Below are 16,257 nucleotides of genomic sequence, written 5' to 3' on the forward strand. Positions count from 1 at the left end.
CATCGTTTGTGCGGGCACTATTCATGTTGGCTCTGGAATAGGGTTGATCTAGAATCATCAGAGCAAATGACATTTTTCTATTTCTCCAAAGCAACATATTTTTCCAACATGGCTGTTTAAGAAAAAGAAGATACTCACTGCATCTGTTAGGGTAAAAAAATTGTTGTCTTACTGAAACGAATTACTGCAGTAATTATCCAAAGGCTCGAAATATTTGCTTATTTAAATTTAAATTGTGGCATTTTTGGGGGTAGACAGTGTAATTAAACAACATGCATGATAAAATGTATGAATTATAAAATAATGCACTCAAATAACCCTAAACTTCAGAGCAAATATCTACTGTAAGAATGGGTACGATATTGTCAGCATAATTGGGCATTGAAAACTAGCCTAATATTGTACAGGCTAATTTAACCGAAGCTTACAGTAGACAGCTTATTGGCAAATGTGGCTATTGGTTTACACAGTGTGACGTTTAGTCTGATGTAATATTCTTTCATTCATCTTTTATATGAGACAGGAGACACCCTAGACAGGATAATAAAACCTTATTTGCATGTTTTTGGACTGGTGGATGAAACTTGAGTACACGCCAAGCACAGGGAGAAAATGCAAACTCCTTGTACACAGACCTGCGGCAGCAAAGCATGAAATTACTTTAGTGTAAATTTTTATGCAAAATAATATTCTTTCTTTTATCTGTTTAAGTTAGTTAGTTGTGTCGATAAAGCATAGCCAGGAGATGGCTATTTTGACAAGAATGACAATGACAAATGGAGCTATAATATAAGTGACTGATTTAATATTAATTAAATGAACGTTTGATATATAACTTAACATCTAAAAAAATATGGACTAGTAACTAATGTAAACTCAGATTTGATTCCTGGTGATCTGTAGCTTTGTTTAATATGCATCGTTTTGAGGTTGTGAACTAATCTCATTCTCTTTTCCTAAATACTACATGATTTTCAAGTATCTCAACCATAGAACAACTTTCCTAGTTAAAAGCAGCTGCTTTTGCATTGAATTTTGCACCTCATTTGGAGTCTCAGAGATTGAAAGAAAAGTGAAGAGGCACGGAGTCCAAGTTGCTTTGTGTCCAGTGTGAAGTTTCCACAGTCAGTTATGACAGTTATGAAAGGGCGATTTCCTTTTCCAGCAGGACTTAGGACATGCTATAGGCAATTTGGAAAACGCCAATTAGCCTAATCTGCATGTCTTTGGACTGTGAGAGGAAACCGCAGTACATGGAGAAAACCCACCAAGCACGGGGAGAACATGCAAACTCCATGCACACAGACCTGAGGCAGGAATCGAACTCTCGAGGTGCGAGGCCACAGTGCTAACCATCATGCCACTCTATTGTAAAAAAAACAAAAAAAACAAAAAAACTTAGCTTAAAATACACTTCTGGTAAGTATCCTTTTGTATAACATGCACAGTATATCTATGTTTAGTTTCTGTGTGAATCTACAGTATAGTCTAGAATGAAACCAACCCCAGTGTTGCTTCTACAAAAGTCCAAAAGTTAATTCACCTAAAGACATTTGTTAGCAGGAAATGATCTGATCTGTAAAAAAACAAACAAACAGGCTTATCTGTATAAATAAAAGAAATGATTTAGATCTCCCCCTTTAATTATATCCTTACATTTCATATATTGATCAGATATACTTTTCTATATCCTCTTTTTTCCATTGATTGTAATAAGATGAAATGACAGTACTGTAGATTTGAAACCTTGTCATGAACTAGAAGTTTTGTACAATTTACTCATATTTAGCCACTAATCCAATGGAAACCAATACCATATAATGTCACACCAAACTAAATTTGGTGAAATTACAGTTTAAATTACAGACATGTTTTATTACATGAAATTACAGACATGTTACCTTAAATAATAATAATAATATCACTGATTATCTTAAAGCTGGTAAGCTTATTTTGAGCTTTAACTATTTCTACAAACTCTCAGGTACTTCAGACTAATGCAGAGATAAAGTAGCTGTAAATCAGTTGGACATGCTTGCTCAGTGGCTGAGCAGGGCAACACACTCGGGGCTGGTTTTAAACAGCTGAAGCCTAGCTCAGTGTGTTTAGCCTCATCTAGCGGTACAATGCGAAACACACACTCTCTCTCTCACACACACACACACGGTGTTTCCGCGGCGTGAGGGACTCCAGTTCAGTAAGTGCTCTCACTCTGATTAATTCACCTGCATGCATCTGTGAAGCTTTCGGGTGTTTGTGACACTGTGATAAATAGCTGTTTGTTTGCTTGTTTTTTTTTTTTTTTTTTGGATCAGGTGAGTATTGTGAGATGAGCTGTTTAAGTCATGGCGAGGAATGTGATTCCGTGGATTTGGCTGAGGAAGCCCATCTACATACAGGTAGGGGCAGTTAATCGTCTCCACCAGTGTTGCTAGCAGAGGGGGTTACACCATTTTTACCACATTCACACAGTTATTTCTTCACGTGTCGAAACTTTCCCCTGCTCCCAGTTCTCTATTTCTATGCTCCATTCATATCCTAGCCGTTTTCTGTGTCTTTTTCTTTTCCTATATAATACATATGTAAAATATTAAATTTTTTACCCCCACACCGCCGGCTCGACCGAGACACCAGAGATGAGCTGTCACCAAACTGAGGTTGCTACGTCGCTAAGGCACGTCCTCGTGCCCTGCGCACGCGCCGTTGCTGTAGCAACAGCGCTGATGGATAATACTGTCTTTATAAGCTAGCTAGCTAGCCGTTTATAAATAAATCCTGTTGCCTTCTTGTGGCAAAAAAAATGCCTCCAAAAAAGGCTTACAGTAATCCAATGCGCTGCTGTAGCATGCTTATTATAGACTGCACCATGAATGACAGCTTCATTAGCAACTCTTTGTGATTGCCTGCACACTCCAATGCTCTCATGTCAATATTGAACCAAAACAAACAGATCAGTTTTCTCAATGCAGTTATTGTATTCTGTATCATATAACGTTGAACACAAGTAAAGTCAATGAAATGTGTAACAATGACATACTCTGACACTTTGTCTTCTTTTGAGTCCAGAGCTGGTCCTGAATTAAAATTTTAAGAAGGTTCAGTCAATAAAATTTTATTCAAGCAGAGGACAGAATGTCGTGTTTGTGTTAGGATTCAGATCTCTCTCTCTCTCTCTCTATATATATATATATATATATATATATATATATATATATATAGATATATATATATGCAGTAATAAGCGATTTTAGTGAATAAGCGATTTAAAAGTTCGATAGCATGTCAATAATATTTGTACATTTTCAGGAACTACATCAAATCTGAACAATTTTAACCTTGTATATATCCATGAAATACAAACAACAATCTTTAGTAAATCTTTATTTGCACACTTCTGGGCTGTAAATGAATGTTAAAGGATTCTGGTTGCTCTGTCGTACTGTGCTCTTAGTTTGTGTATTTTACACACCCTCGCCCCAGACTGCTGAGGATATGTTTGCTCAAAAGACTTGTTTCTTGTCTCGTAGTGGGGCTTCACATTACTGTTTTTGCCACGGTTTCAGAACATTTAAGACAAACAGGTTTTTTAAACATACATTGATCTGTCCATTTATCTCTAAAGGTTTGGGTTTCATAGTTTATTTTCCTTTTCTTGGAGAAACAAAAAAATATGTTTTGTTTTTTGTTTCTGACAATGTCTATACACAGTAAACTATCACATCGATCAGCTCTGTTGAGTGACACATGGTTACGCCCACCTTGAAGGAAAAAAGATTACTGGTATATTAATTATTCTCATTTATCAGAAAATCATCAGGGTCACGGATAGAATTGCCACTTAGTCCGGATCTCGACCGTAATCCCCCTTTTAGTATACTAGAGTAGATGTCACTTTACTGAACTTGCGATTGTTGCTGCAACGAATCACAATTTATTTGATCAATAAGCTGTCTATTTAGCTTAAGTAGTTATCCATCCATTCACTTAGGAACCTTTGTAGTCCAGAAAGGGACCATGGAGGCCAGTGTGGATGACTATTCTATTTATTCCCATTTTTATGACCGCGGTGGGATCTCTGGTCAACATTCTCACACGCCGTCACACACTACGGGTAATTCGGGAATGCCAAATAGGCTAATCTGCATGTCTTTGAACTGTGGGAGGAAACTGGAGTACCTGGAGGAAACTCACCAAGCATGGGGAAAACATGCAAACTCCATGCAAACAGACCCTGAGACGGGAATGGACCCTGGAGGTCCAAGGCGACAGTGCTAACCACTAAGCTACCATATCGCCTACACAAACATATACTGTACACCAAGGCTAATTCTTTACATCGTCTTGAAAAAGATTAAGTGAATTCAGACAACATACCAAGGATTAAACTGAATGTGTGCATGATTTAAAGAACACCACCACCCTGCAGAAAAATCCAGCTTTACCTGAAAAGCTACCTGCTGACAAACCCCCAGCTTACTTGTCTCTTAAAAACATCGACCAATCCATGTCTCCTTGCTTTACTGTCTGCTTTAAAAATAACATATCAATGATTTAACATCAGTAGCAGAAAGTTAGAAATGGTTTCCTTTCCATAAGCACTTAACCAACTGGAAAAGAAGTCTACCAGCTCATCCTGTTTGGGGAGCATGGCAGTGAAACTGATTTCTCAATGTATGACAGTTTCATATTTGATCACAGCTGGGTATACAATAAAAAACAATGCTTCCCTGGATGTCGGTTCATATTTTCTCAGAGTACGCTTTAGAGGTGACATGACAAGAACCCAGTAAAGTACCTTTTTGAGACGGAAACTATCTCTACTATGAGGTTCGGTTTAATTTCTTACATGGAAAGGAAGTGTATTTTGTTGATTTGTAATAAACAACATCTGCTGACATTCGAACTGTGCTAATGATAAGGCTTCAAACATCAAACTGTGCATTTGGGTAGAATGAAGGCTATCATTATTTTTTATAACATGTAGATTTTAACACTACTAGAATATGGGAATGACATTGCAAAAATGTAGAACTCTTAAAAATGAGCATACATTATTATTATTATTATTATTATTATTATGGTCATAGAAGCAACCGAAAAACAACCATAAAAACATATGAAAATAAAAATAACGTATTAATGATCATGTGTATCTGTGCTATTTCTTTGCTTATGTGAGCCATTTTTAATTCTTGTTTTTGTTCAGTCATGTTTGGGTAGTTGGTTAAAAAAATGGTAGGTCACTTGATACTGCACAATTCTGTTAATCACAAAACTGTTAAAAACTGGAATACTTAACATACAGTTTGAAATGTAAACAACATATTTATTATTTATTTATTATAAACTCAATAAATTTTTTTAAAATTAAAATTTTAACTGGGTCAAAGAGTATCAAAGTGCATTACTATTATTATTATTAATATTATTATTATTATTAATATTTGTATTTTAATTTAACTTTTAAAAAATCAATTAAAAAACCCTTCTTCTGTATCAGCATATTCTTCATGAAAATGCTGTAAGCTAGTAAGCTTGACCTAGAGAGGCAGCTTATTTTATTAACAAATACAAAAAGCCTCTTCCCTCTGGTTTTGTATTTAATACCAAACATGACTGCTTGTCCCACACCAGGTCTCATTTTAAATGACGAATCATTTCTACTGTAGTAGAGAAAAATAAAAATGTATAGAAAGCTGCATTCGCACTGCTTTAGAACTGCTTTTAATTTTAGTTTTTGCTTGCTTCCTTTGTTTTTAAATTAATTTTAAAGGTGACATGTACAGTAAGTGGATTTTGTCACTGAATTCTGTATAAACCACGGGTCTTTAAACTTTTAGCAGTCAGGGATCTGAATTTTTTTCAGTGGAAAAAATAAATCTGCAGATCACCATAACATTAATATTCTGAACATAATCCAGCTGTCTAAATTTCAGACACATTGTGCAAACGTGTACCATTGCATTTATTTACTGAAGCCCTCAGAGGTTTTTTTTTTTATCTCTCAAAACCTGAACCTTATTTTTACTTAACAGCATTTTTCCTAGTTTTGCTAAAAAATTGTAATAATATTAAAGTACATTATTTATTCTAAAATCCTCCAAGGTGGCGTGGTGGCGTAGTGGTTAGCACTGTCGCCAGGGTCCGGGTTGGATTCCTGCCGTGTGTCTGTGTGCATGCAGTTCGCATGTTTTCATTTTGCTCAGTGGGTTTCCTCCCACAGACTAATTGGCATTCCCAAATTTCCCGCAATGTGTAAATGAGCATGCGTTTGTGCCCTGCAATGGATTGCCACTCTTCCTCGTGCCCTAAGTCTCCTGGGACAGCTGCAGGTACTCTATGACCCTGTATTCAGAATAAAGCGGTATAGACGATGAAGAAGTGAGTGAGGCACTAAACTTAATTAACTATACAAAAATAATGATATCAGCTGTGTCGTCATGTATAGAAAATTCTGGACTCGCCGTTTTTATTCACTCCTGGGGTCAACAGACCCACACTTAGGTTGACCTGTAATATTGCTGGCTGGGGGCCATAAGAGTGGCTCCACCAATAAGGGCAAGACAACAGAAATATGGGCTATAAAAGTTTTTCTTTAATATTTTTTCATCAACTGCAGTACTGATCTTATTCTGAGTTTTGTCAAGATGGAAGTAAAAGCGGATTATCCCAATTTCCTGGCCGTTGAAAAGGTCTGTGATGTGTAAAACAATAGAGTGTGATTTGTATTGGTAACAGTAACTGAGCATCAGTGATTTTTTTTTTATTTGCAGAGCTGGCAGTTTCCTGTGTAGCATCCAAACATCTGATGGATATAATACATCACTTTACTTGAGCCTTCCTTATTAAGCTAAAATTAAAACGCATTGCAATTTTACGTCCTCAGTGAGGTTCACTTTACCTGTCTATGCTATCAAGTACCCAAGAGCAATTGCTAGGCTAGGACAATTCTTCTGGTTTGTCTTAGCAGAAAGGGAGAAAGCTCCAAGAAGAAGTAGAGTTGTTTCAGGATCTGGCTCATGCATAGGTAATCTGTTATCTTACAGTGGTTTAAAAATGTGTATATTATGATTAGATGGCTTAGATGGTTATTTTCCACCCTTACAGTGTTCGGTCTTTATGTATTTTATAACAAACGAAAGATTTATTTTAATATCAGTCGCATATCAGCTATAGTCATCCACAAATGTGCTGTTTTCGTTTGCTCTTAAATGGTTAAATGTGTGTCACGACCCAGTGTGTGAGCCGTGATGGTTCAAAGTCAATGAAAGAGACAGCAGTTTCAGGGGAATGGACTTTTCTGGCCCACTTTATGCTTAATGGGAGCAAGGTGGAAGCAGAAGCCTTTACTGCCTGCTTGGATGATGTGTTTCTGTCTGGGGGGGTTGTGGATCAAAATCTATTTCTTTCACAAATGTAGCTAGTACAAGAGAATCTGACTTTGTAAATTAGAGCAAGAGGATTTAAATAGTACAATAATCTTAGACGCAAGTAAAGAAATTCTATAGAAATTGGATCTATCTATCTATCTATCTATCTATCTATCTATCTATCTATCTATCTATCTAATATCAACCAATAACATTTTTCTTTGCCATTATAACAGCATACATACTCTTGGATGCAGTTTTCTAATGAAATAAGATGAAAGGTGTTGCAGGCTCCGTGATCGAGAAATGGCATGAACATCTGAGGCTGGAGCTGATTCTGCACAACCCAGACAATATTCATTCATTCAGCCTACCAGTGACTATAACATATAACACATATAATATATACATATCAATAGATGATGCCTCATGATATAATGCATTGCTTAACCCTAATAGTTCAATCCATCATCTATTGTCTGATAAGCTAATATCATGACCAGACATCACTGTGGATTGTTACCAGTACATATTCATATTTATTTCTGGCCTGCATCAGGATTTTGTATGCAGAGGTCCTTGTTTCAAAGGAAATATCGATATACAGTATTAGGTAGAAGTACACTGTATACTTATGTATGGTTTTTGGGAAGTGGGTAAAGATTTTGGAAAGGTCTAGGAAATATGTGAGTCAACAGCATTTATAGTCTACAGTGGATTGATTGTAATGTTGTACAGAAAGATGGCTTTATGTAAAATGGAGAAACAATCTTGATTCTGTTTCAGCCTTTTAGCTGCCGTTGCCGTTTCCCCACTGGGAGGAAATCAACTCTTCTGTGACAGGTTTATATTCACATTTCTCTTAACCTTTCAGTTTACCCCTAGGGACGTTCGGGTCTCTGTTTAAGTGACTTTGGACCAGAGAAATAAATCACTGTAAGCAGTGAGCCATGTAGGAAGGACAGAAGTCTTGCTTTCAGAGTACAAATCAGGAAGTAGGTGTATGTTCTCTAGTCCGGACAAGTCCAGGTTTTCAAGGGCTTTCTACATCCAAGGCTCTATAATCTCTTAGACTTTTAGATTTCGTATAACAACTTACAGGAACATTCTTTAATTTATGCCCTGAAAGTACGTCCTTGTTTATGCACTATGACGCAAAATGTTCCGAATTAATTTAAAGCACTGTATGACGCTGATTAAGGCTGATCTGTTGGAAGCAGATCAGTATTTCTTGTGCTGAGCTGAAATAAGTATTTGGCACCTAGCAGCAAAAAGCAAATCTATAGAGAAAATATAGTTATACAAGAAGCAAAATGATCCTCATCTGTAATGTCTGTTTCAATATTCTCATTGTGCATTATTTTAATAGCTCATGTACTATAATATTCTGTCTAATGCTATGCAGCGCTGTAAACATCAGCTCTTTTTTTCCCCATACAGAGGAATTCACAATACTGTCATTATTTAGACTGTACGTCTCTGTCGAGATTTATGTTGGTTAATGTGGTTAAAAACACTCTCCTCATCTTAGTCGATGTTTTTAGTTCAGGGCCACTCTCTAAATGGGAGCCTTATTTTAACACTGCTTTGGGCTACTGGCTTTGCCAGTCGTCCAGCCTCCTTTTCTCTGTGCCCATGAGAATTGAGAACTGAGCTTTCAGTGCACAGGGAACTGTGTCACAAACTAAACGAGGTTACACAGAGAGTGTATGCTATACTGCATCTAAAATGCAAATGCATGATCTAGGGAATAGCAGAGATTTCAGCGGTAATCATAGCACAGACAGGATGAACAATGCAATACCTGTTTAAACATGATACACAGAATTCATCCTTTCTTTGCTTGTAGCTTTAGCAGAATTAAATCTCCATGATCTCAGCAAGACAGCACTTTGCTAACATCTAAAACAAAATAAATGTATTGTACAATGGGATACTTGTGCTTGTTATCTATATGTGGATCAGTAAGGGTGGTTTTGTGTAGGAAGTTCCATGACCCCACTAGGTTGCACTTTGTAGGAAGATGCTACATGTCGTGTTGGACTTTCTCTGGTGGGAGGCCTGGTCGGATGATTGCTGGTTGTCTGAGACAAGATTAATCAGACTACCTATTGGCCCTTGCTGCCTGTGTGACATCTCCATCAGTGAGCTCATCTCCTGAGAGGCGAAAGAAGCCCAGGCTTGCTGTAATATCAGGATACGAGTATGCCAAAAATGCCAAGTCTGCAGGTTTTCCGTTGAATTGGCATACCTTGGACTTGCTGCTGCACGTTGTTTTTTTTTTTTCCCAAAGAAATTGTGTGCATTGATAATCAAACCTCAGACTGCAATCATCTTATTTTTTTCATTGTCTTTTGTCAAGTTTTGTCAGTTTTTTTCTAGACACATTCCTCAATGTCCCTTCACATTCTCGTGAATCATCAATAACCCTGGGGTTAGGGTTAGGGTTAGTTTTTAACCCTAACCCTAAACCCTAGCCCTACATAAGGAGACATGGCATGTTTGTAGAGTTATAACCTGGGTTTCAAGCAGTTTGAGTGTGCATGAAAATGATAACTACCATAGGTTTTGGATGGAAATGGGAGCAGGCTCAATAAGCAATGAAATCATGTGTATATACACTGGTGTAAATAGCCTCCTAATCTAATACATTGCTTGATTTTTTTCCTTACAGATCAAATTAAGAAAGTATGAATCACGTAACTCACTGAGTGCTGATGAAGTGCTTTAAATTATTTTCTTTTATAGAGCACGACATATGCACCAGACCTAACAGAACTAGGAACATTTTGCACCTCTAAGACTGTTCTTTTTTAAACACTTGCAATGTTCTTATTCATGTATCATCAAATTAGACCTTTCTATTTTCCAATTATAAATAGTCATTTTCTGTTTTATTACATTATATTGCTTGATATTTTTTTGACCGCAAGGATAGAAAAACAGTCTGCTTCGTCAGCTTGAGTTTTCTGTGTCTTTCTTGATTGATTGATTGATTGATTGATTGATTGATCGATTGATCGATTGATTGATTTAGTCCTTATTTTCGTCAAGCCCTATCTTACAATATATCCTGGAGTGTTTGAGGTGAAGTGGTGTATTAGGAGAGGTAAGATTAGCATAAGTCCTAAATTTGGATTAGGCAAATACTTGTCAGTAGTGAGGAATTTAGAGATCTAAGGTGTGAGTATCTACAGTTGATTGGTGGTCTACTCCCCATTAAATGTAGCAAATTTAGGCTCCCTAGCATGTCATTTAATGCATTCTGAGCATCAATATGTTACGCAATAAGTTTCATGATCAATCTTTGAAAGGATTTTTTTTTTTTTTTTACACAAGAGAGGACACCATATTTGACATTGAAATATATGCAAATTTCAAATTTGTATATAGAATCCAGTTCATCTCTAAAATGCCTTTTAGTAAAACTACAGGGCAACCATGCTGCTAGTCCCATTAAGAGGAAGCGCAAAGGTTGACATATTTTTGATATATAAAGCTGATGGCAAAAAAATTAGTTTACACTCTGAACATTTATGTTGGTCATTTTAATTGATTTCAAACTTTAATCACTGGAACAATATTTGATTGTACAAGAAAATCTAAAATCTCTACAGAAATGCAGTTCATGCCATCACTCAGCCAGGTCAGCGGGTTGTAAAGTTCAAATGCAGATCTGACTCCAGGATTTATGGATTTGTATCTGTGACACTCACTCACTCATCTTCTATACCGCTTTATTCTGTATTCAGGGTCGCAGGGACCTGGAGCCTATCCCAGGAGTCTTAGGGCACGAGGCAGGGTACACCCTGGACAGGGAGCCAATCGATCGCAGGACACACACCTACATACATTCACACACTACGGGCACTTTTGGGAACGCAATTGGGAACAATTAGCCTAACCTGCGTATCTTTGGACTGTGAGAGGAAACCGGAGTACCTGGAAGGAACCCACCGGGGAGAACATACAAACTTCAACAGAGGTGTAAGGCGACAGTGCTAACCACTACACCACTGTGCCACCTGTGACAAACACATATGAATTAAAGTATGGTAGACAACTTTCAATGTATGCAAATGAGCTGTGTACTGTGCATTCTGGGGTTGGCATATTTATTTTTACAGGTATTTTTTATCTATTTCAATAAAAAGTATGTAAGAATATTGTTAAGACATTGATGCAAGATTCAACCACGATCTTCCAGTTTAGAATTACAATAATATTGCCAATGGAATTTGACAGGACTCATGGGGTCAAAAGCCTGAAAGTATATGGACAAAAAACGGCAAATATTTGCCCAAATGATGTCTCTCTGGCCCAAACCAAAATGGCAGACCCAGTTGAGAAAAAAATTAAAGAGCGTGCTGTAATTCTTATTTTTTCTTTTAAAGAGAAACAATGCGAAGGAGATTCACAATGCACGGGTTGCCGTGTATGGTGACAATGCTTCAGCGTATGACACAGTTGAACTTCCTCTTCCATCACTTGAATCACAACCAACATTTCTTTTCATTACTTTTTTTTTTTCTTAGCAATAATACCAATTTTATGACCTCCCTATTCGTATGCATTTTGGACATTCTATTCCAGATTTAATGGCCTTTTGCTGTTATTATAAGCTCCACTCTTCTGGAAAAGCTTTTCACTAGATATTGGAGCGTGGCTGGGGGGGATTTAATCAGGCACTGATGTTGGACAAGAAGGTCTGGTGCGCGTTTGATGTTTTAATTTATCCCAAAGACATTAAGCGTGGTTGAGGTCAGGGCTCTGTGCAGGTGATTTGTGTGCTTCATCTCATACTTTGTAAAGCATGTTGTCATAGAGCTTGCTTTGTGTGTGGTACATTTTTGGGATTCAACAAAGGCGAAATTGTAATGCTATATCTTACAAAGACATTCTATACAACTGCTTTGCTTCCAACTTTGTAGCAGCAGCTGAAGACCCACATGTAGCTTTGATGGTCAGGTGTCTTAGCCATGTAGTGTAGTGTGTTTATTTAAATGCTGGTTGGGCTGGTTTTATCACACAGGTCTGGCAACCATGCTGGGAAATCTTTCTTCTATCTTAAAAAATTTGCATGTTAGAGCATAGAACAATTCATTGTGCATCTTGTATATAATAACTTGTTTATGCTTTTAAGTACCACCACTTTGAGAAGGCAAGGATGTTGCACTTTATTTTTGCTTATGAGTTGTATTGCCAGAGCCTTTTACTACCACAATTATTTGCCAAGCATCCATCTGGAGTCATAACATTCCAAAGTGCAAGATAAGAGCATGTGCCATTCTGTACATCTCCTTCCCAAAGGAAAGATCACCCCACCCAGCTTCTAATAGCAAATTGCACCATTCTCATTGTGTATGAAACAGAGGGTCAAGCCTCACTGCAGAGCTAAGGAGATAATCATTATTTCCTCTCCACCATTTGTTTTGCTAATATGTAGCACAAGCAGCAATTAGGTCTCTAAAATCTTGCCCGTTTTTATCTTCCTCATTTTCCGACAAATATATGGATCATAGAACATTCGGAGGAATTGCCTTCCATGTTTACAGAAAGCAGTCTCGCCACATTTCTGTTTCATACCATTTTGCTGTTTCTCCGTCAATGCCTCTCTTTTTCTCCATCGTTCCTCCTCTTTTTGGCAACTGTTCAACTGTTCATCAGTCTTTTGAGGAGGGGGCCATTACGAAGAGGGCACAAAGGAATCACTTTATGAACATGAATTATGCATGGCTGACAAAGAGGTGGCAAAAGCAAGCATAAATGCATTACTTTTTTCTTTTCATATTCCTCCCAGTGGCAGAAGATTTTAAGAATGAAATGCAAAAGCAACAGATCTGCTAGATGGTACATACCTGCAGTGCGATGCTCTGACGCATTTCCCGAAATCCCAGGCTAGTCATCAAGAGAGCTTAGTGTGACTTCTGGCCCACAGGGGGTAGATTACAGTCCCAGAGCACAGTGTGTCTCAGAGTCTTATCAGGATGTTGGTTCTCCTGTGTTGATATCAACCCAAATAAGCCAGTTTCGCTTGACTGCAAATCAGCAATGTTTGTGGCTGAAATTATATATGCAAATCTCTTTAGTTTACTTCAATCCCAGGCCCATTTGGATTTTTTTTGAAAATAGAAATAGATGTCTTCACATTTAATGTTAATGATATGCAGACACAGTTTAAATAAAAGAACATACCATTTTTTTTGTATTTGTCTATACTGCTTTATCCTAGGGGGTCACGGGGGGGCCTTGAGCCTAACCCATCAAGCATGGGAAGAACATGCACACAGACCCGAGACCGGAATCGAACCATGATACTGGAGGTACAAGGCGACAGTGCTAACCATTAAGCCACTGTGCTCCTTTGTCAAATCAATTTAAGTTAATATATAAATGTTTTCTCAGTACATGGAACCTTAACCAGAGCAAAAAGCATCTTAATTGGAGATAGTGCTGTATTGCATAGTTGGAGTGTCCTCTTTTCCTCTTGGATCTGATATTAACATGTTAAATTTTTCATGCTACTACCTTCCTGTCCCCTCTTGGATCTGGTGTGCTAACTCTCTCTCCCCTTCCCTTGAGCTATTATTTCCTGGTTCGTTTTCAGATGGACATCTATACAACTTCCACTCTTTGTTCTTCAGATTTTCACCATGACATATAAAAATGTTTTAATTTTCTTTAAAGTAACAGATGTAAAAACGTATAAAAGCTCTGTCTTGCGCTGTTAATAAATAAAGACCTTTCTGAGAGACACTGTTTGCTTGTTTGACAGTGTCTCTCCTGGCATCAGTAAGCTTATCGAGGCAGAGCGGATGGACCGAGTGACTCATTTATTAATCTACAATTCTTTAAAACTTTACCACTGGCCAATTGAGCCCGATAACATAATGATGGTCAGCATACAAGTTAGTGGTAGTTTTGGCACTGAGGGCAGTCCTGATGAAAAAAGGAAATTCCATTACAAACTCTAAAGTCTCCTGGTAGATGGCTTAGTTGACTTTGGACTTGATAAAACATAGTGGACCAATACCAGCAGATGACATGGCACGATAAATCATCACTGACTGTGGAAACTCCACACTTGACTTGGGTTTTGTGCCAGCTCTTTCTAAAGATACTGGGACCTTGCTTTTCAAATAAAAAGCAAAATTAGCTTTTATCTGAAAATAGGACTTTGGACCACTCCAGTTCTCTTTATCATAAGAACAGGTAAGACACTTCTGACGTTGTCTTCGGTTCAGGAGTGGTGTGATACTAGGAACGCAACAGTTATAGCCCATTTCTTGAAGTGCGTGGTAGCTCTTGATGCACTGACTCCAGCCTTACTTTCCCAAGTACTTGAATCAGCTATGCTTAACAATCTTCTTAAGTCTGCAGTCATCCCTGTTGCTTGGGCATGATTTCCTACCAGACGTTTACCTTTCATTCAAAGTTCCATAATTTGGGAGACCTTGGTCAATTCACATTGTGAGGATTGTGAGCAAGACCCGCCACACTAAGCACTGGGGGCCCCCAGGGTTGTGTGCTCTACCCGCTGCTGTTTCCTCTGCTGACCCATAGTCCTGCAGCAACTCACAATTCAAATCACATTGTTAATTTCACAGATGACATGCTAGGTAATATTAGTAAGAGCAGTGAGTCACCGTACAGAATAATGTTTTAGCGGTTATTGGACTGAAGCAGAAGAAACAAGCTGTCTCTAACTTTAGGAGGGCATGGAACATCCACTCTCCACTGAACATGGATAATCGTTAAGAGCACTAAATTACTGGGTGTTCACGTGGGGGAGAGCCTCAACTGGTCCCACAACATGAACTCCATAGCAAAGAAAGACTAGCCTGGACCCCTCCCCTAATCCTCACCTATAAATGGACTACTCAGAGCATCCTGAGCAGTTGTATTGCTACCTGGTTTGGAAATTGTACCATCTTGGATTGCAAGACCTTGTATAATCATTAAGGTCTTGGAAGGTTGGTTAACTTTCCCATGGGTATGTGCAAAGTAATCAAACTTGTTTGTCCAAGATAAAAAATTTATTGCATTTGAAATGTATATTGGCTAAATTAGACATCAGAGCATCAGGGAAATTACATGTTTGCTTAAAATAGACACAGAATGTATTAAGCTGTATGTGTTGGCTCAAAATCAACTTAACACGATGGTCCCAAGCATTGTAGTTGGCTGGTCCCTCTGGCCTGAGCATCATTCTGGTGCATGGACTGTATCTTTTTTTATACTCTGCTGGAAGAACACCATGCTAAAATTTGATCCCTGGTGGTTTAACACCGTCATCTATCCAGACTTTAGACACTCTGTCCATGGGACACAAAGTGTCTATTACAATTTTCTGGTCACAAGCTTTGGCCCCTTGCAATCTGACTGCCTAATAGCTAATAAGCCTTTACACTTGAACTAAACTGACAGTAGGGCATTTTTATATTTTATTAATTCAGTTATTTCTTGTTAAATGAGAAAAATATGTACGTTATGAATAAAGTTTAAAAAAAAACATTTGTACCACTCTAGGATTACAGTTTGTCAAGCAAGCCCATTATATTATTAGTTGTGCTGTTGGAGGAATACAATAAAAATGATGAGCAAATCCTAAAGAACCACAGGATATCTGTAAGCTTAACATTTGGTCAGTAAACCTTCATTAAACCTTTCACACAGTTTCATTAAAAGTGATGGATGTAAGCCTTTAAAATGCAGCGAGGCCTGGATGTATCTGTGCCCAGTTACAGCCTTGCCTCTTTTCTCTTTCTCCCATTAATGAAAAGCAGAATGAATAACCCAGATCAATAATCTGTCATTACAAACCAATGATTAGCTTCTTTTTTTTATAATGTTGAACACCACTACCCCAAAGATAAACAACCCACAT

General features: G+C 37.8%; 1 protein-coding gene across 1 annotated transcript in view; it reads left to right on the forward strand.

Annotated features, from left to right (window-relative positions):
• Positions 1–2,128: 2,128 nt before the first annotated feature.
• The window catches only part of dipk1ab (divergent protein kinase domain 1Ab), a 33,450-nt gene continuing 19,321 nt past the window's right edge, over positions 2,129–16,257 (forward strand). The window contains exons 1-2 of the mRNA XM_053498757.1: positions 2,129–2,197; positions 2,316–2,399. Coding sequence (XP_053354732.1) covers positions 2,346–2,399 — 54 coding nt within the window. The 5' untranslated portion in view covers positions 2,129–2,197; positions 2,316–2,345. The remainder of the gene's footprint in view (positions 2,198–2,315; positions 2,400–16,257) is intronic.

Source organism: Clarias gariepinus, chromosome 6 (genome assembly GCF_024256425.1).
Source record: "Clarias gariepinus isolate MV-2021 ecotype Netherlands chromosome 6, CGAR_prim_01v2, whole genome shotgun sequence".
NCBI classification, from domain to species: domain Eukaryota; kingdom Metazoa; phylum Chordata; class Actinopteri; order Siluriformes; family Clariidae; genus Clarias; species Clarias gariepinus.